Genomic DNA, 19,743 nt, shown 5'->3' with positions numbered 1-19,743 from the left:
TGACAAAATATAGAACTTTTAAAAATGAAATAACATTTGTCAATCTTTTCCTTTATGATTCCCTTATCTTAAGTTTTGCTTCAGGGCAATTTTCCGGTGGCAGTACTGCTTTTGCAGAGGACTCAAACTGGGTTCCCAGCAACCATGTTGGGCAGCTCAAACCTACTTGGAAATCCAAGGGATCTGAAGCCCTCTTCTGGCCTCCTCGGACAACTGCACTTCTGGGAACACTCTCCCACACGCATGCGCATGCGTAGAAGTCAAAGGCTAATTTGCCTTCCACCACCACTGAGGCAGGGTCCCTCCTTTAGTTTGCCGCTGTGTTGAGTGCTTCCGACTGGCTGGCTCATAAACTTCCCAAAGGATTTTCCAGTCTCCACCTCCCAAACCACTGCAGGAGTGTAAGGATTGCAGGCACGGTCTACCACATCATCGTGTCTTTTATTTATTTATTTTTTTGTTAATGAAATCAAAAACATGGCTTCGGAATTCACACCCTCAGGCTTGCTCAGCAAGTACTATTTACCTGCTAAGCCATTTCCCTGGCCCCTCTGCCATTTTCTAACTTAAGATGTTATATATATAATTGTCCATACATCTCTGTATTTTATATTTTTTTTTTCAGCCCAGGGTTCTGGCATGGTGGGCAAGCGGTCCACCATTGAGACACACTCCCAGCCCTTAGGTTCTTTTAAATGACAGTTTAAAAGGCAAGTTTGGCCTCCAGAGGAGACAGGGCAAAACAAAGAGTACACACAGTTTTGGGGGGCAGCAAGATGACTCAGTGGTTAAAGGTGCTTTGTGGCCAAGCCTGATAACTTGAGTTTGATGCATGGGAACACACAGTTGAAGGACAGAGCTCACTTCTGCAAGCTGTCCTTTTGATTCCCAGACATGCGCATAACACCAGTATTCTCACACCTATTTACACATAGACAGAGAACCTATCTCTCTTTCTCTGTCTTTCTTTCTTTCATCTGTCTGTCTGTCTCTCTCTCTCTCACACACACATACACACACACACACACACACACACACACACACACACACACAAAGGGGAAAAACCCAATTTAAACAAAGTTTACTTTACAGAAAATAGCAGATTATGACTTCTTTGGTTTATGACCATATGAAAGCAATCCCTATCCAACAGAAACTAATTCATCATTTGAATTGTGATCCTTTCCTGAGCTGCAGTGTGCAGCACAATCCCTGCTTGCAATTCTAGGTAGCACTAGTGAGACACGACTCCCTGTCAACCTCATTATCACCAGGGGAAAGAGTATGCGGTTGCCAAGCCAGGATGGCTGGAAGGTTGGGTGTACTAAATACATTTCCAACTTCGGCAGTTTTTAACTCCGCCCTAAGCCAAGGCACATCTGTACTTACATGTCCTAGACACAAGAAGTATGCTCTTCCACAAAGGACCATATGGAAAGACACCAGGATGGCCATAAGTCTATTTCTTGCTGACTTAGGGAGGAGAAAAAATATTATGATAAAGGAGACATCATAATTCCCATTCTGTTATGAAAGGAAACTTTTTTTGGAAAACACACCATTTAAAGACACAAAAAAAATTTCTGAGCAACTCTCACTCAAAATTATTCTTTTAAAAATAATATTTGTGTTAATTTTTTGAGAATTTCATATAATGTATTTAGGTCATATTGACCCTCAATTTCTCCTTGTAACTTCACCCAGATGCATCCTGTATTAGTCAGGGTTTTCTAGAGGAACAGAACTTATAGAATTAATCTCTATCTGTCTGTCTGTCTGTCTGTCTGTCTGTATGTATGTATGTATGTATGTCTCTCTGTGTGTGTTTGCACTCCTGTGTGTGTGCATGTGTGTATGATTTATTAGAATGGCCTGCAGGCTGTGGTCTAGCTAGTCCAATAATTGTTGACTGTTGGGAAATATTATTTTAAAGTGTGCTGCATTTTTTCCCTACTGCTTTTGTTAACAATTCAAAGATGTGTTTGATTAAATAAAATTAATGTATAAACAGGAGGCTGAGTCAGCAAGTAGCTGACAGGAAGTGGTAAGGAGGAACCATGTGTAGTGAGGGTTTTTAAGTGGGAGCTGAGAGAAGGACTCTGGGTTTTTTGGAAGATGCCAGTAAAGGGAGAAGGTTAGCTACTAGTTATTCGGTCTCTCTAAGCAAGCAGGATTCCACCTAAACTGTTGAACTGTGAGTTCTTTAGATTTACATAAGTTCCCTTAGTAGCTTTGAAAGAGTCGGTGCCTGAGAGAACAGAATCCTCTCAGGCTGCAGTCCTTGCTGCCGAAGCCATTGCTTAAGGGGCAGCCACTGAAGATAATAAAAAACAGTTAACAACAGCTGACTATAGATGGAAGGTCCAAGAATCAAGCAGTTGTTCAGTCCATGAAGTTTGAGGTCTCAGCTCGTCTTCAGTTCTGGATTAGAAGTGGGTCTTCCCACTTGGCATGATTTAATTAATAAAAAAAGATCCCTCAAAGGTGGGCCCAATCTTTTGGGTTTTAGTTAATTCTATGTAGATAAGTTGACAACCAAGAATAGCCATCACACATCCCTACCTCTTTACCACCCAAACTTTGTGTTTGGATTATTTTTCTATTCTATTAAGAAATTTTCTATTCATTTTACATACCAACCACAGATCCCCTCCCCTCCTTCCTCCTGCTCCCCAGACATCCCCCCCATCCAAACCCCCATTCCCACCTTTTCCAAGGCAAGGCCTCCCATAGGGAGTCAGCAGAGCCTGATACACTCAGTTGAGGCAGCTCCAAGCCCCTCCCCGCGGAACAGGGCTGTGTAAGGTGTCCCACCATAGGTAGTAGGCTCCAAAAGGCCCGCTCATGCCCTAGGGATGGAGCCTGATCCCACTAACAGGGGGCCCCGGATTCTTTTAAAATAATCTACCCACTCCAATTTGTGCTTTTCACACACTCCAGGGTGTGGGGCTATCCTGGAGCTTGGTCACCATCAGGAGCTGCGACCTTAAAAGCTGTCAACTCTCCCTGGCTCCTCCCTTAGAGGTGGGGCTTATGAGGTAGAATGCTGATTGGCTTGATCCTGTGCAGGCCACTACAGCTGGGGTGAGTTCATGAGTGCAGTGGTCCCACCATTCCAGATGACATTTTTCAGTAGGCTCCTCCCCAACCTCTGGCTCTTACAATCTTTCTCACCTTTCTCTATGATTCCTCAGCCTTGGGGGAAGAGTATGATCTGGATGTCCCGTTTGTGCCCGGGAACTCCACAGATACTTATTCTCTGCACGCTGACCAGTTGTGAGTCTCTGTATTCACCGCTCTGTGAGCTGCACTGATCAACATTGTTCTGAAAGAGTTCATTCATTTAAAATTGATTGAAAAACAAGTTAACATATTTGAGATACACTGTAAGGCTTCATTGACTATTCATTATCTTGTGACATTTAAAAGGGTAAAATTAATGATATACATTATGAAAAACCCCTAAATATGTATTGCCATATTGCTATCCTTTTGACAAGAAATGGAAGACTTCATTCATTTACTTTCTGTCTCATAGAACCCCCAAAGGGCTCATTTTAGAAAAAGTAACTTGTCAACCCAAATCTCATTGTCTGTGGACCCACAGACAGGTTCAGCAGTCCTTGGGGTCAGTTTCTTGCTTTGGCCCTCAGCAACTGAGTAACCTCTGGTGAGTTCCTTAATGATTCCCAGATCTAGCTTCTCTATTCATAAAATTAGAATAGCATCAGTGTACTGTGTTTTTTCCCCCTGATAATTATAAGCTAACCTGCTTGAGATAATGAGAACAGATTCCAGCACGTAGAAACCAACTCATTTTTGTTATTGATAAACAACCACGGTACCACGTTTTTGAAGTTACTGACTTAATTTGAAATATTTAACTAGTCTGTGGAAATGAATCTGAGAAAGTCTTAAAGAGGTAAATTTCCAAACATGATTATTTATGTGCTTATTTAGTTTTGAGACAAGGTTTCAATGTGGCCCTGGCTGGTCTGGAATTCACAAGAGATCCACCTGTGCCTTTTCTCCCAAGTGCTGATATTAAAGGGGTGCTCCATCACACCTGCCCGAGTCTGTAGAAAATGAGATTTTGGTTGATGAGTTTCTTTTAAAGAAATTATTTATTTTATTTTCTGAGATCATAATATAATTACACCATTTCCCTTTTACATTTCCTCCCTCCAAACTTTCCCACTCACCCCTCCAAGCCCTGTTTCAAATTTTCAAATTCATAGCCTCTTCCTTCATTAATCATTTATACATACATACACATAAGGAAAACCTTCTCAGTCCATATGTTCTTTGTACATATGTTTTCAGGGCTAACCATTTAATACTGAATAACCTTGGTGTGCTCTTTCCTGGGTAAGACTATTTCTCCCACTCTCAGCCTTCCTTAGTTGCCAATAGATCCCTGTGTCAGGTTGAGGACTCTGTGAGCTTTCCCCATACACCCTAGCATGTCTACCGGTCAGTTCATGTTTAGGCAGACATATTGGTTAATTACTTTTTTCTGTAAAAGAGCTTCCTATGGATTAGACACGGAATAGAAAAAAAGATGAAATAATGAAATCTTCTAATTGAACTTAGGCTTCCTGTAATGTTTATCCAGTCCAGGACTTCAGGATCTGTTCTTAGATGCACCAAAGACTACGAGACAACCTTTGTTATTAAGCGAAGAGAAATGGTTTCTTAGGAAGCACGACTTCATCACGCAGGAGTTTATGATTTATGTCCAGCTCGATGATTTAGAAAGGAAGAGGACCAGGCCTTTCCTGAGTCAGAAGTTTTCCTCAAACCGTTACAAAATAACAATTATGACTCCCCACTTCTTATTTTTATTGCTGGCTTGAAAAAGATGACTCTACAATGCTTACACCAGGAGGAGATTATTCTACAAATAAGGGCCCAGCATGACATTTATGAGAAAGCCAGGGTCCTCCTGCGCAAAGCTGATTGGTGCTCAGCCAGTGGGTTCTAGGATGCACCAATAAAAGCTGCTTACTGCCCTGGGCTGGACAGATGCAGGGCAGGGGGTCATCTCTGCCTCTGGATCCTGGGAAAATGCTCACCGCCTCTCTGAACAGCACACATCTGTGGCCTGCAAAGAGAAGTCAGACCTTGAAGATGAAACATCTGCTTCCTCAGTTCCCTTCCATCCTGGCCATCTACTGCTTCTGTATGCTGCAGATTCCCTCCCCAGGTAAGGAGATTGTCATCACATATGCCTGCCCTGAGTTCTATGGAAGACTGAGAGATCTTTACCCCTCAGGGTCATTCTCAACAGAGTTGAGTTTCCTTCCTTCACCTACCCTCACATCTACCCTCTTGTTTTCAGGCGTGGCACTTGTATCTAACCAGAATGATGGACACAGTGAGACGCCACAGCCTTTTGCACAGAGACTTTCTCCAGAGATACTGGGATTAAACAGCCCTTGCCCCAGGAGTGTCTTGACTTTGTGGTGGTGAAATCGAAGGGTATGGTGTGAGTTGAGGGAAAACCCTGCTTAGTGGTCTGTTTCAGAGACGCTGGAGATGAGAACACAGGGAGGAAAACAAGGCTTACAGTCCCCCCCCAAACTGAAAGCTGATGAGCAGCTGAAAAGAGCAGAGCGCAACTACGTAGACAAAAGAAATTGTATGGAGTGAGGGGTAGGGGGTGAGAGTAGGTTCTCAGAGAGTTCTGGGGAACCAGAAGGCCAGCTTCTTCCAATCCCTCGGGCGCTGTCCGCGGTGCTGACCGGATGCTGCACCTCTTCAATTTCTGAGAAGCAGTTTGTAAGGGAGACAGAAGTGGGAAGGGGGTCGCAAGTCCTCAGCCACAATCAGATCACCATCTCCAGGCAGTTTGTCATAGAGTGCAGGAAAGTGGGCCACTGATGAAAATCTGTGATTTGAAACAAGGACTATTACAAAAATTGGACTTTTCCATTAGAATTAAATTTGATTTAGAGGCATAGAGAACCTTGGGAAAATATAGTGCACTTGTTTTGTCCTCAAGAGTAATTGCAACATCTGGGCATTGTGAGGAACGATATCAGCTTAACATCTCTGGAGTGCTGGGTCTCCTCTGTGGCTTCCCAGTGGACTTCTAGATTCTGCTTGGCTGCTTTGTCTAACCCCAGCTCACCACCAGCCCCGGACAGCTCACCACCAGCCCTGGACAGCTCACCACCAGCCTGGACAAGCAGCTGTTGTCCCTCTGGCCTCCAATAGAATCTTGTTCATAGTTTACTTTGGAAAATTTGGCTTGTAATTTGATTGTTTGCCTATTTATATCTACCCCTCTATTTTTCCTGTTTGATTTTGTTTGCTGAGGGTAGAGTCCTATGGTCTTCATTTTTTGTATTCATACACATCTCTCAATAAGACCTTGTGGGATTGTTTTGCAGGACTTTGCATTATTAAATGATCATAATTATCAAAAATATCTTTACATTAACCTGCGACTTGATCCCGTCTGACTTCCAGTCATGGATTCTTGTTAGGGTCTGTGGGGGTATTCGGGTTTAGATGAAGATTTCTTGTTTGTGACAGTCCTCAAAATAATTGAAGGGACTTAATATATACATCCTAATTTTGGTCTTTCTAGAGAAAACCTTATGTTCCTTTAACTCTGTAATCTTCTATCATTTCAAATCAGGTTATTACTCTTCAAGGCTTGAACACCATTGTTTGAATATACAGAAGTATTGACTCAGACTTCAGAGAACAAATAATCCACACTGTACACATACACACAAGTATGTGTGTATGTATGTGTGTGTGTGCATGTGTGAATACATGTATGTATATTTGTTGTTGCAGAATAAACTTCTCTTGAGCCATATACCCCCATCCCACATTGTAAAATATCCAAATTCAGGACATTATATGCACTTATTTAATCTTATTTTGTTAGTGCTGACCTACCCTCATGAATCCTTTCAGCTGTATAAACCTCTGAGTGTAATATCATGTGTGAATGAGAAGATGTGTTCATGAAAGTCAAAAGGGGGCTAGAAGGATCCAATTACATGCTAGTAGCAACTCTCCCCAGAAATCTACCCCTGGAGGGGTTGATGGAGTGGAGACAGGTACCTGCATGTCTTAAAAGTCCCGATTAGATGCACATACTTTGTTAATATTACTTTCTCATATTTGATCCTCACATATTCCACAAAAACATAAACTTATTTGCTCCCCAAGTATTTTCTCTGTCTTTCTTGATTTGCTAACAGATGGACTAGAAACTCCCATTATGTTGAACACATGCGGTTTTAAAAGTATGTTGGTACACATCTTGGATTTGATAGTTTTAGGTAGAAGTGTCTTATCTTTTCAAGTCCTCTTAATTGTACCTTCTGTTACTTTCTTAACCGCTACCTTCTCCATGACTTCTTTTGCTCATCGCTATGATGGATTCTATTAAGACCTCTGTATGCTTTTTTTTAATGGCATGGGTGCAGAAGCAAATGATATGACGTCTTTCTGGAATTGATGTTTTGATTATCTTTTGTTCTAGGAGTTTCTCAACCCTTAGCTGATTCTCCAGATGGCTTAGATGTTGTGGAGCTTGAGGTATGTTATTATGCAGCATTGTGAGATTTGTATTTCATCCCAGCCCTGAAAATATCATGTGGTTAATGTTCACTTAAAACTATTTTAAGATCAGATATTTGGCTGCAGCAGAAACTCACTGTAATTGCTGCATGGCCTCATTTAAGACATCCTGAGAGTTGGATTGAAATTCACTGCATTGTGTGAGGAGATAATTCGAGGTTCATAAATGGAACAATTTTAGAATTTTAAACATGCTGTAAGAGATTCTACTGGCTAAAGAATTTATTCTTGTGTTTTATTTCTTTTCCTCATTTTGTCTTTTAGCGACTGGTATACTGTCTGAACCAGTGGGAAACACTTTCTAGCCAACCCAAGGTAAAAAAAGTACATATACTAGCTCTTGTAGTTATATCAGTATATATGTTTACATAACTGATGTTGAATAAATGGTTCTTTTGATGTCTACTAGAGAATGTTGTATATATGTGTGTGTGTGTGTGTAAAAATACAGTTCTGGGAAAAATCAAGTTTCTCTCTTTGATATAAATTACCACAAAATAGTACTTCATATGTATTCTTAAGATTATATTATCTATATAATAAAATTAGTTATATGCCATGACATATATTATATATTATACACTGATGCATTATGGTATAACAGCTCCCAACACAGTAGATCTCATGTAAGGACCATAGCAGCAGTAACTATAGTAACTACAACAGAAGTGATTCAGTGGATACAAAGTCAATGCTGATTAATTGAAAATTTGAAAGAGTGGTCTTAGGATAGTTCACGATTCTCAGCACAGCCTATCAGTTTTCACCTTGAGTAACATTTCTTCTTCTCCACTCACTTCCCCAACCCACAGCATCATGCAGTCCAGCCACATCCAACATCTTACCGTTGCCCAAATACAGCAGACCCTTGAAATCTTTATACAGCCTTCTCTTTAGCCACAAGTGTCTCCGCTTTCCTCAGAGCCTGTCATGACAGCCCAGGATCTCAAACGGAGCTGTCTCTGTGCCTTAGTTGGCTTGTCTGTTCCATGTGTGGAGATGCTGTAACGGCTCCAGTCTCCCTGAGGAATGAATACTTTAACTTCCATAAAGTGCTCTCAACAGCACCCACAGCACAACAAACGACAGCCCCTAGCTGCGTCTTGTTGCAGCTACGTCTCATTCAAAATCCAAGTGCCACCTCCTCTCTCAAACTTCATGAGGATATAGTACTTGCATCTTGTTTTCAATTTACCACTATGTGCATGTCTGGAGATGATTGTTAAACCATCTTTATAGTCTTAGTGTCTGGATGAAGCCTCAAAATGAGAACTTGGAGTCCCCCAACTCTTTTCCACTGCATCCCCACCTTGCACCACAGTGGCTTCCCTGCTTTTCACTTGAAGGTTGTGGTGTCTCCCACATGAGCAGGGACAGGAGAAGTGTGGCTGTCCCACTGCCAGCTGCAGTATTCAATTGGATTGTGGGGTGTCCAGGCGCAAGGACCCAGCTGGAATGAATTTCCATTTACCCTTTTCATGTCCCCAGAGTCTATCACACCCATTGTTTTTGGTTACAAACAAACAGATAGTTGTTCAATGCACAAGAATGCCAACACTTTGAAATTATGAATAGAGAGCTAGCACCTTTTCCTGGCTTCCTTGTTGCCCCCAACTGTCCAGTGTTGGGATGAATTGGTGGAGCTCCCAACGCACTGCTCCCTTGTTCTTGTTCTCCACAAACCCAGTCTTCGTTTGCAGGAGACTTCTGTGTTCAAACAATGCAGGAAGTGGTGGTATTTTACAACCAATGTCATCTGCAGAAACTCTTCAAGCACGGATTTTCTCTTTACCCCATGAGGTCAGAAGGAAGTTAGACAGGAAAAGTTAACAGGTTCTGTGAATAGAGACCCATTTATTCCTTAATTCAGGAGAGATGCTTGAGAACATGTCACTGCTAGGTACCAGGGATGGAGTAATGCTCCACGCAAAACTACCTGCCCTCATAATGTGTGTATTATAGTTTGGGAAAATGAATGAAATGCTACACGAGTAAAACTTGATACATGTTTTTATATGGAAAGAGGAAGGTAAGGATATGTATGAAATCTGGAGACCTTTGATTGGCAGCTGGAAAAGATTGAATAAACAACTGATTTTTATGAAAGAGGGGAAAGGTTTTCCTCCCTAAGATTGAAAAGATAAGAAGAGATAAGTTGTAAAAGGCAACTTTATCTTAAAAGCCTATGTCAACTGCAATCTTTTTTTTTTTTTTTTTTTGAGACAGGGTTTTTCTCTGTAGCCCTAGTTGTTTCGGAACTCACTCTGTAGACTAGGCTGACCTGGAACTCACAAAGATCTGCCTCTGCTCCCTGAGTGCTGAGATTAAAGTCATGCACTGCCATTTCCCATCTGTCAACTCCAATCTTGACTGTTTCATAATATTTGAGTAAATCCAGCCAGGTTCACAGTGTGACTTACACTGAAAACTTCATCAGATATCTGCTCCAGGAAAACTCCATGTAACTTTCTTCTCAATTCTCTTTCCAGGAAAACCAGGATATATACAAAAGGGTAAGTGCCTTGCAGTGCCTAATACAGACTCTTTACTATGTTTGGAGCAAGTGACACTTGGTGCTAATATCCTTTCTTATTTATCTAGTTTTTATTTCACTACTCCAGAACGCAGAAACCAAGGCATCCAGTTAACCCTGAGGTCAGTATTTTATTATGCCTTCGGTATAAATGATGCTCTTCTGCATATCTGCAAATTCATATGTATGAATTTACATACATACACAGCCAAGTATTAGGCAGGGAACTCCCAGATACCCATGAGTGACAGGTCCCTACATGCATTCCCTCTCCCTGCCCAGGATGGCAAGAATTGTGTCTCTTTCTCATCAGGGACGGGAGTGGCAGGTGACTGACAGATCTGAAATATTAGAGAATAAACTGCAGGAAAGAGAAATTAAGTAAGAAACCTGTTCTTGTTATCATGTACTTAAACAGAAGCGCAAGGAGAGCCTGTAAGCACTACACCCATTCCCACGGCTCCTTATTGCTTTCCACCTTTATATTTTGAAAAGTGCTGTGTGGTCCTCACAGTGCTGTCTCCCCCAAGGTGACCCATGCATGCCATCTTCCATGGCTGTCAGGGTGTAGATACAGAACGTGAATAACAACAATTACCTCTAACTTGTGTTTACAGCTCTGGGGCACAAATTCCAGGCCTTGTGCCTGGTAGACAAGCACTCTACCACTGAGCAACATCCCTGACCCCCACTTTTTTTCTTTTACACAAGTTCTTACTTTGTAGTCCAGGCTGGACTTTCTTCTACTTCTGCAGCTAAGATTGCAGGTGCGTGCCATCACACCCAGCTGACTTTCTTAAAACTCTTAGCTCCCCTTGGGAGCAGCTTGGGTAGGTTAAATTCTGTAGGGTGGCCCTTGAGAAACACTGGGAAGGTCATAACATCTAGATTTTAGTTTGGGTGCACTGTCACAGCAACTGAAATTCTACTGCGGGAAAGCCACTTATTTATATACGTAGGGCTCCCCAAGTCTTCTTCAAGATTGTCAAATACTCAGAAAAATGTTTCCCCCAAGAGGCAACGTCAATGATGTTGTAGGTCCAGGAATGGGATTAGATAAGGAGGGGCCAGCTACTGCCGAGCAAAAAGGAGCAAAGGAAAGGGAGAGGCCTTGGTTGCTTCAAAAGCAAAGCACCAGGGGAACCATGGAGGCTAGAAAAGGACAGATGCCCCTGCCTGCAGTGTGCAGGCAGGCGAAGCCCAGAGGTGTGGGCTCTGCTGCTCACCACCCTGGTACCTCCTCCCCAGCACCGTACATCTGAAGAGAGAGGAAGGATCCAGGGCAGCAGCTGCTTTGAGGCCAGGACAGAGTGCTTAGGGTTAACGTCAGTAAGCGACCGATTTATCCTGAGGGAAGATTTCTAAGTGGTGTGTTGGAATTGAAACCTGTATCCAGGGAAGCAAGCTCTTTATTGGAAACATAAATGTTTTGAGCGTAGGCTCCGGAATTGATTTTACTCTGAAAATTAAACCCATTTGTAAGAAAGGCCAGTCAAAAAAGCATGCACATAGATAGCCCTGGGCTCTCAGATATTAGGCTGGAGTCAACAAGGTTACAGCTCCTCTCTGAGATGCCCCGGCCTCACAGCGTTTCTCTATTACAGTTTGCACCTGTGCATCCCTTGATGCGCCTGGCTGCCAAGCTCGCCAGTAGAAGGATGAAAAGATGGCCTCCTCCAGTACGTGCTTGTTTCTTCCCGCCGCTGTAGTACTATGGCTTAATGTGTACACGATGGAAAACATGTTATATCACCTTGTGTGGCTCATTTGTGTCCTCTCCTTGAATCCCAGTCTCCAGTTTGGTAGGGGTTGGGGGGTGCTGTGGGCAGAAACACTAGACCCTTACCCTTGACCTTCAGGTCTGTAACCTCGTGTTGTTGTGACTGGAAGGGCCAAGGGAGGGACCCTGTGGCCCAGTCCCATCACATCCCGTTCCTCTCTTCCTTTGCTTGGTTTACTCTAAGTTTTGTTTTGTTGTGTGTTGTTTTTCAATTCCGTCCTTTTGTCTCATCGTGAAATTTGCCCTCGTGATACTTCTCTTCCTCCTATGGCCTTACCTGCCTGTTTTAAGAATTTTTCCCCCCTAAGCTCAGTAAGGACAGTTTCCATAATAGCTGATCCCTTTCCAACTGTTAATCAAAAAACTATTAATCGCAGAGATCACCTGGCTCTGCCTCCCGAGTGCTGGGATTAAAGGCGTGGGCCACCACTGCCCGGCTCTAACTCCATTCTCAAACCAAGTTTTAGCTGAAAACGAGTGGAGGATGCTAAGATCTCCTGACATTGAAAGTTTGCTTGGATCAGAAGTACATTTCACAGTTGGGTTTATTCAGAGTTGTACACAAATTAAACGCAAACTGCAACACTGATTGAGTGAGCAAGCTTTCCTTCCAGAACTTGCAGCTGGCCCCACTATCAGATTCTCCTCAACTGCTTTTTTTCATCTGTCTTCTGATGAGCTTAGAATGGAACCAGGAAGGGACACCATCACACGAGGGCAGCCGTGAGGTCATGGGTGGAGTTCCTGATGAATTAATTTATACTCTGTTCCTTTCCAGGACTCCAGGACTGCTGCTGTGGACTTTCCTAAGAAGGCATGTGAACCTTGTGAGAACACTGATTTCCAGAAAGGTCTAGAAAGAAGGACAGGGAAGTGCCTGGAACCTGCAACTTTCCCAGTCTCATTCAGATAGGATAGATCTTCTCCCCTAGAAGATCCTGAATATCTTCTCTAAGCATTGAAGTTGGGGATCCCTGGGCTTGTCCTGAGGTAGAAAGTGATTATAGAAAGACGGGGTTAATGTTTCACATGGTTAATATTTCATTTCTAGTCTCTCAGATGAGTCGCTTCGGCCATCTGTGACTAGGGACTTGTCCTCTCTGGTTCAGGGACCCACATGCCATTACGCAAACTTAGAGAGAGGAAAAATACTTCTGCCAGCGCCAACCCCATAAACCAGGGAATTGCAGACTTGAGCATGCCTTAGAATCTGGTTAAAATTGGGATAGCTGGGCTCTATCCTGAGATTTAATAGGTCTGAGGTGGACTTTGAGAATTTTCATTAATAACAAGTTCTCCAGATATCTTTATGCTGCTGGTCTGGGACCATTCTTTTCGAAACCTTCTCCAAGGATGTTTCTTTGATTTAGAATGTGATTGCATAACAGTTTGTGTTTTTGTGTTGCAGGATCCCACTACCACCTTGGGGAGGCCATTTTTCCTTTTCAGGGTATAACAGATTTCCTTGTTTCTGTTTCTAATTGTATTCCCTGTTGTTATCCCAACTGCCAGGACCAGATGGGTACTGTTCTCTCCTCCATTTAGGGTGTGACTTAGTCAAAAATTCTTACAGACTTGCAAGGGAAACAGAGCAACAAGACATAGCCTGAGCATGTCCATATTCTAGGAGCTTGGAGAGCAAGGGGGAGGGACTTCTGGTGATGGACAGATACTGGGTAAACCAGAGTCCACAATCCCAAGTACTACATTCCTGGATATGTGACCTAAAACCACAATGACATGAGGAGTCCAAGTGCCATCTTCTTTCCCAGGTGACAGAAAGGTCCTTGCCAAGGTCATACAGTTTCTAATTTTGTTCTATTCACTAACTGCACACAAGGCCTTAGCTTCTCAATATTTGCATAAAAAAATGAATGAGTCCAACTTAATCCATGGCTACTCCAAGCTGTATTCTGTGGATTACTGGTGCTAGTATCCTGCAAAAGATAACATAAGATTAGAAGATGCATCTCTTAGTCTTCCTGACAATCCACAGCACACTCTGGCCCATTGAGGGCTCTGGGAAATGTCATGGAAAATCCCTCCTATCTCCTTTGTTTCTCTAACATCTTTGACTATGGAAATCCTTATCACCTGTCCCCAGTTTCTACATTTTTTTTATTTTCCTGACCTACAAAAAAGTGTTTTCTGGAAAGAACTCTGAGAATCAGTAGATCACTGTTCTGTCTCCAGGCTGAGAAGTCTGGAAAGTAGAAGATCTCACCATGAGCTAAGTCTAAGGGAGAAAGTGGGATGGAGAATAGGTGTCATGTTCCTGGGAGTAGTAAGGGCCTAGATTATCACCCAAGAGGACGGATGAACTTGCTGTGTAGGTCTCTGAGGATGGAGTGAGGACTCAGTTAGAAAAACAAGGACTTGGGGTCCAGTAGAGAAAAAGTCCAAGCGGTTGTATCACAATATCTGTAAGACTTTCTCCCTCGCCTTTCTTGTTTTTCAGCCAAGGAATGGAAGATACATTGACAACAAGGTCCAGTAGACGGAGCAAGGTTAGCTTCATTGCAGATTTTCTATTCCAAGCAAATGTGCTATGTCTGACCTGGAGGTATTAGAGGCAGAAGGTGGGGTGCTATTGTTCAAACAAAAGACTCCCCCCTTCACAGCACTGTAGACCCCAATCCAATCTGGCAGAAGCTAGCTGTTCCAGCAATGTTACATCCTTTGCTTTCACATATGGTTTTGAGAAGCTTGTCATTTCTGGACAGAGTTGTGATAGACATTAAACCTCCTATGGCCCAAGTTGCCCCTCCCCACTTGACCCTTCCAGTGAAGAGAATGCTACCCTGGTATGTTGAGGTGGTACTCCTAGGAGACCTTCAGACAAAAAAGTCCATGCAGAGGGGCAACTCTAGCCTGCTCCATCTCTCCTGAGGATCTGGAAGGTATAAACATTATCTATTGCTAGCATCAGAGCCCTAGCAGTCCAGGGTGCCTAAGGAAACTGCCATCATCCTGGGAGATGGAACTATACAGCAAAAACAGGAGTAAAGTGTTGCTCAAGGCCAAACAATTTATATAAATCCAATAGCCTAACTGGACACCAAAAATAAATATCATGAGGACCAACCAAAAGGAAAACAATGTAGGCATTTGTAATGTGTCATATCACTGTGTAACTGTAAAATGTGTCTATCATAACTTGGACTTGGCCCTCAACTTGATCCTGAGGATGGCTGCACTTACATGGAATACATTTTTTGTTTTGCAGGATCCAATTGAGCAGGAGAGTTTGGATCTGTGGAGGAAATGCCAAGTTGCTTTATGTGTATATTTAATGATATTTCTGTTGTTCAATGCTCTTCAAAATACATTGCATAAAAAAAATAAAGCATCACTGATATAACATCTTTATTTTTGTTGGAAGGCTGTGGGAATAGGTACATTGCATGAATAATAGACTTCTAAGGAATTACTGACTTGGGGGTGAAGCAAACTAACTTGATAACTGAGCACATAGATTTATGATAACTAAGATCCTGGCGACAGATCCTAACTCTTGTTTGCTTTCTAGCTGGGTGACTCTGATGTGCTAGTCAGATTTCCATTTCTGTAATAAATACCTAATGTATATTACTTCAAAGGAGAGGAGATTTATTTGGGGTCATGGCTTCCTTCCACGTGGCCTTCTTGGCCCGTTGCTTTGGATCTGTGGCTTCAAAGTACATCATGGTGAAATATGTGACAGGGAAGGGTTATTTACCTGTGTCATGGCAGATGGGAATCAAGAAGAGGGCGGGAATGGGGTCCCAATAACTCCTTAGAGGGCAGAGCTTCAATGATCTAAGTTCCTTCCACTAGGTTCCACTTCTAAAGGTCCCACTATTTCCTTGGGGTTCCACAGACTAGTGACCAAGTCTTTAACTCAGGAGTCTTTGGATAGGAATATTCCAGAACCAAACTGTAGTACTTGGGTCACTCACTTTCATTCCTGTGCCTTGGTTTCCTGCTTGGTAAAGTAGGATTTGTAAAATACCGTCTTCTTGAGATGATTTTGTGAGAGCTTAAGAGATGATCCATAGAAGGTCGTGGAATTGTCTTTACTCATGTGTTGGCTCTATTTTTACTTGAAAGATGATTTTCATTCCGTGGTACATACAAGGCACCTGCCCCATACACAGCCACCTCCCTATTGTTGACATCAGGATGTTAAGGAGCAACAACTCCAGATTGCTCGAGAACCACGGGACCTAGACCTTTATTTCTCAGGCTCCTTCTCTGTGAACATCCCGGAGACCATCAAACATAGCATAGGGTGGTGCAGGAGAGGTATGGGCAACATGAAGGGCTTCTGTGCTACTGACCACCTTCTTTTAGTTTCCCCTGCTCCTCTTCAAATATTAAAGTCTCCCTTTGGAACATCTTAGAATTATGACTTTATTCTTAGCATTTCTAGGCCTTTGTTCTAAGTCTGAGGCCTACTTTCTGAAATAGAGTATTTGAAGACTCCACCCAGTAGCTCTCAAGACATGAGATGGCATGATAGGAAGAGATGAGCAAATCAACCTTCACCTGGTATCTGCCAGTGAGGGTGCAAAGCCATGTTCATGAGGTGTACCATTTGAGCTGAAAGTTCTCTCACCAAGCCCTCTCCAGTGATGCAGAGTAGGAGTGAACTTTGCCTCCTTTTGTCCATAGCAGTCCAACAAGGATCCACCAGTCCCTGACCACCACTAAAACAAACAAACAAACAAACAACAACAAAAACAGGGTTGAAACTAGACCAATTAGAAGCTTCTATGCCATGGAACTGCTTCTCTCCAAAGAGAGACCTTTGGCCTGTGCATGTGCCCCTTCTAACTAGTTTGAGTGCTAGACCCAGATAAAGTCGTGTATGGAGAATGTCCATCTACTCAGCACTGACATCCATCATACCTCAGCTCATTGAGTGGGGCCACTGTAGCCCTCCACTAATGGGGGTGTGTCCAGTCAGGGAAGGATGACAAATAGGATTCTTAGAACCTTGCGGCAGGCAGAGGATTCATTGTTCATCTAGCTCCGCCTTCTCATAGGCTGCTACAGGAGAGTCCAGAAAGGCCAAATGATTGGTCAAGGCCTCAACAGTGGATGGCAGCATGTCCAGAGCAGAAGTCTTGGTATCAAGCTGAATTGCTTTGATTATTCTGATGTTCTTACCTTCAGTTAGATTCTTGGGACTTTCGTAATGAGTCCACGAAACTTGGAGGCTCAAAACAGTATTTATTCTTGTTTGTAAAAGGTTTATTTTACGTGTATCAGTGTTTTGCTCACATGTATGTATATGCACTACATGCATGCCTGGTGCCTGTGGATGTCAAAAGAAGCTATAGAATCTCATAAGACTGGAGTTACAGATGCTCCTTAGCTGCCATGTGGGTACTGGGAAACAAACCTCCCAGAGCAGTAAGCACTCTTAACTACTGACACATCTCACCAGCTGCTAGATTTGTTCTTTTATTATAGCAGGTACTTAGAAGTTGCTTCGCTAAAAGCACTGACTCCCCCTTCAGGCCCACAAGATAACTGAAAGCACCCCTGCTGTCATTTTGCGTCTCTCTTTGTCTCTGAACACAGATATGATGGTTATTCAAGGAAGACTACAGGGGCTGCAGATGTATATACGCCCCGCACCTGGGAAGCAAGAGTCAGAGGATCAGGGATTCAATGTCATCCTTAGTTATACAGTGAGCTCAAGACTGGACTGCATGAGATTCTGCTTCAAAACAAAACAAACTTATGAGGCGGAGGCAGGTAGATCTCTGGAAGTTAGAGGGCAGCTTTGTGTACCTAGCAAGTTCCAGGACAGCCAGAGCTACATAATCAAGAGACTCTGTCTCAGAAAACAAAACAAATCAAAACAACAGCAAAACTCCAAACAATCAAAAATCATTTAAGAAGTGTCTATCTGAAAAACGATACTAACACCTGACCTATCTCATTTCTCTTCAAGGCTCAAGGCTGAAAGCACAAACATAAGTGTAGCAGCATCTACAATGTCTTGTTTCAGACTCCCCAGAAGGTATCCAAGGTTACCAGTTGTCTTAGTTCCCTTTATGTTGTGGTGAAACAATGAAAGAAAGTTATAAAAGGAAGCATTTCACTGGGGCTCACAGTTTCAGAGGATTGGAGTCCGTGACTATTTTGGCAGGGAGGATGGCAACAGGTAGGCAGGTAGGCATGGTGCTGGAGCCTTAGCTGAGAGTTCACATCTTGATCCACAAGCCTGAGGCTGAGAGACCTAACTGGGAATTATGAGAGCTTTTGGAATCTCAAAGCCCACCTCCAGTAACACACCTCCTCTAACAAGGATACAACTCCTAATCCTTCCTAAATAGTTCAACCAACTTGGGATCACATATTCAAAACATATGAGCCTGTGGGGACCATTTTCATTCAAACAATCATACCGGTCATTGCCCTAAACCTGCAAGTCACCTTGGGTTCCAGAAATTGCAGAACTTCTTGATGGGCTATCTCTATGATGGTATCACCCAAGCAGGGGTAATCATCTCATGGGAATCAACTTGTCACCTCTAGCAACAATGACTTCTTCAAGCCACCTTGCAGACCCAGAACTGAGATAATGATTAACCAGGCCAGCCATACTGTAAGCAGTGCCTCTTGTCCACTGCCTAAATTCTTGTGTTTAAACCTAAATCTTATATCAGTGCCCAAAAGATGAACTTAGGGTCACTGCACCCTTTTATCTGTGATGGTTAATTTCAACTGTCATTTTGGCAGCGTCTAGAATCAACTGGGAGATGAGTATCTGGGCATGTCTGTGTCACATTATCTTATGTTAAGTGAGGTGGAAAGATCCACCCACTTTGGGAGGCAGCATTCCCTAGGCAGGGCAGCCTGGCTGTGTAAGAGTGGAGAAAACATGCTGAGCACTAAGATGCATGTGCTCGTTGCTCTCTTCTTCTGGCTGAGAACGTAACATAACGGACCAGCAGCTTCCAGCTCCTGTTGCCTTGGTACAAGTGTTTACAGTGAAAGGGTTAGGACCACTGGCTCCAGAGTCAGAATGGCTAAGTTTGAATTCTGACAAGTCACTTAACTTTCTTCCATCTTTGCTCGGTCCCCAGCTTAATCTCCTCACCTTTGGAATGGGGACATGGGGCAGTAATACCAACACTCATTTAGTGCCTTCTTTCTGTAGTTCAAATAAGGTAATGTATACCAAAGGCTTAGCATAGTAAGAGCATATAATAACATATAATAACGTAATAAATAAATATTAGCTACAGATAATAATAAAAATAACAATAATGTCTAAAACAGTGCTTCTCAACCAGTGGGTCATGGCCCCTTTGGCAGTCAAACCATTTTGGGGGTCAAACAACTCTTTTGCAGGATATCAGATATCCTATAGATCAGATGTTTACATTAAGATTCCTAACAGTAACAAAATTACATTTATGAAGTAGCAATGAAAATAATTTTATGGTTGGGGATCACCACAGCACAAGGAACAGTATTAAAGGGTCACAGCATTAGGAAGGCTGAAAACCACTGGTCTAAAGCTTCCCTTCTTAATAAAACTTCTGTGGCTATATAAATATTTGGTATCTGTACTGCCCAACATGATAGCTGCTAATGTGATTGAGAAAAGGAAATTTTAATTTATTTTACATTTTCAACATTTTGTGCATATGGGTGTTTTTCCTCCATGTGTGTCTCTGCATCATGTGTGTGTGTTGCTCACAGAGGCCAGGAGAAGGCATCAGATCCCTCTGAACTGGAATTACAGATGGTTTTGAGCCACCATGTGGGTGCTGGGAATTGAACCAGGGTCCTATGGAAGAATAGTTCTCCATAACCATTGAGC

General features: G+C 42.7%; 1 protein-coding gene across 1 annotated transcript; it reads left to right on the top strand.

Annotated features, from left to right (window-relative positions):
• The first annotated feature begins 5,130 nt into the window (after positions 1–5,130).
• On the top strand, positions 5,131–14,004 carry Nms (neuromedin S). Its single transcript, XM_059243936.1, has 8 exons — positions 5,131–5,206; positions 7,508–7,563; positions 7,870–7,920; positions 10,095–10,118; positions 10,207–10,260; positions 11,743–11,823; positions 12,697–12,732; positions 13,327–14,004. The coding sequence occupies exons 1-8, from the start codon at positions 5,131–5,133 to the stop codon at positions 13,372–13,374; spliced, it is 426 nt and encodes a 141-aa protein (XP_059099919.1). The 3' UTR covers positions 13,375–14,004.
• The last annotated feature ends 5,739 nt before the right edge of the window (positions 14,005–19,743 follow it).

This window comes from Peromyscus eremicus, chromosome 16_21 (assembly GCF_949786415.1).
Source record: "Peromyscus eremicus chromosome 16_21, PerEre_H2_v1, whole genome shotgun sequence".
Classification (NCBI taxonomy): domain Eukaryota; kingdom Metazoa; phylum Chordata; class Mammalia; order Rodentia; family Cricetidae; genus Peromyscus; species Peromyscus eremicus.
Note: the sequence above shows the minus strand (reverse complement) of the source record. Positions and strands in the feature narration are given on the sequence as shown.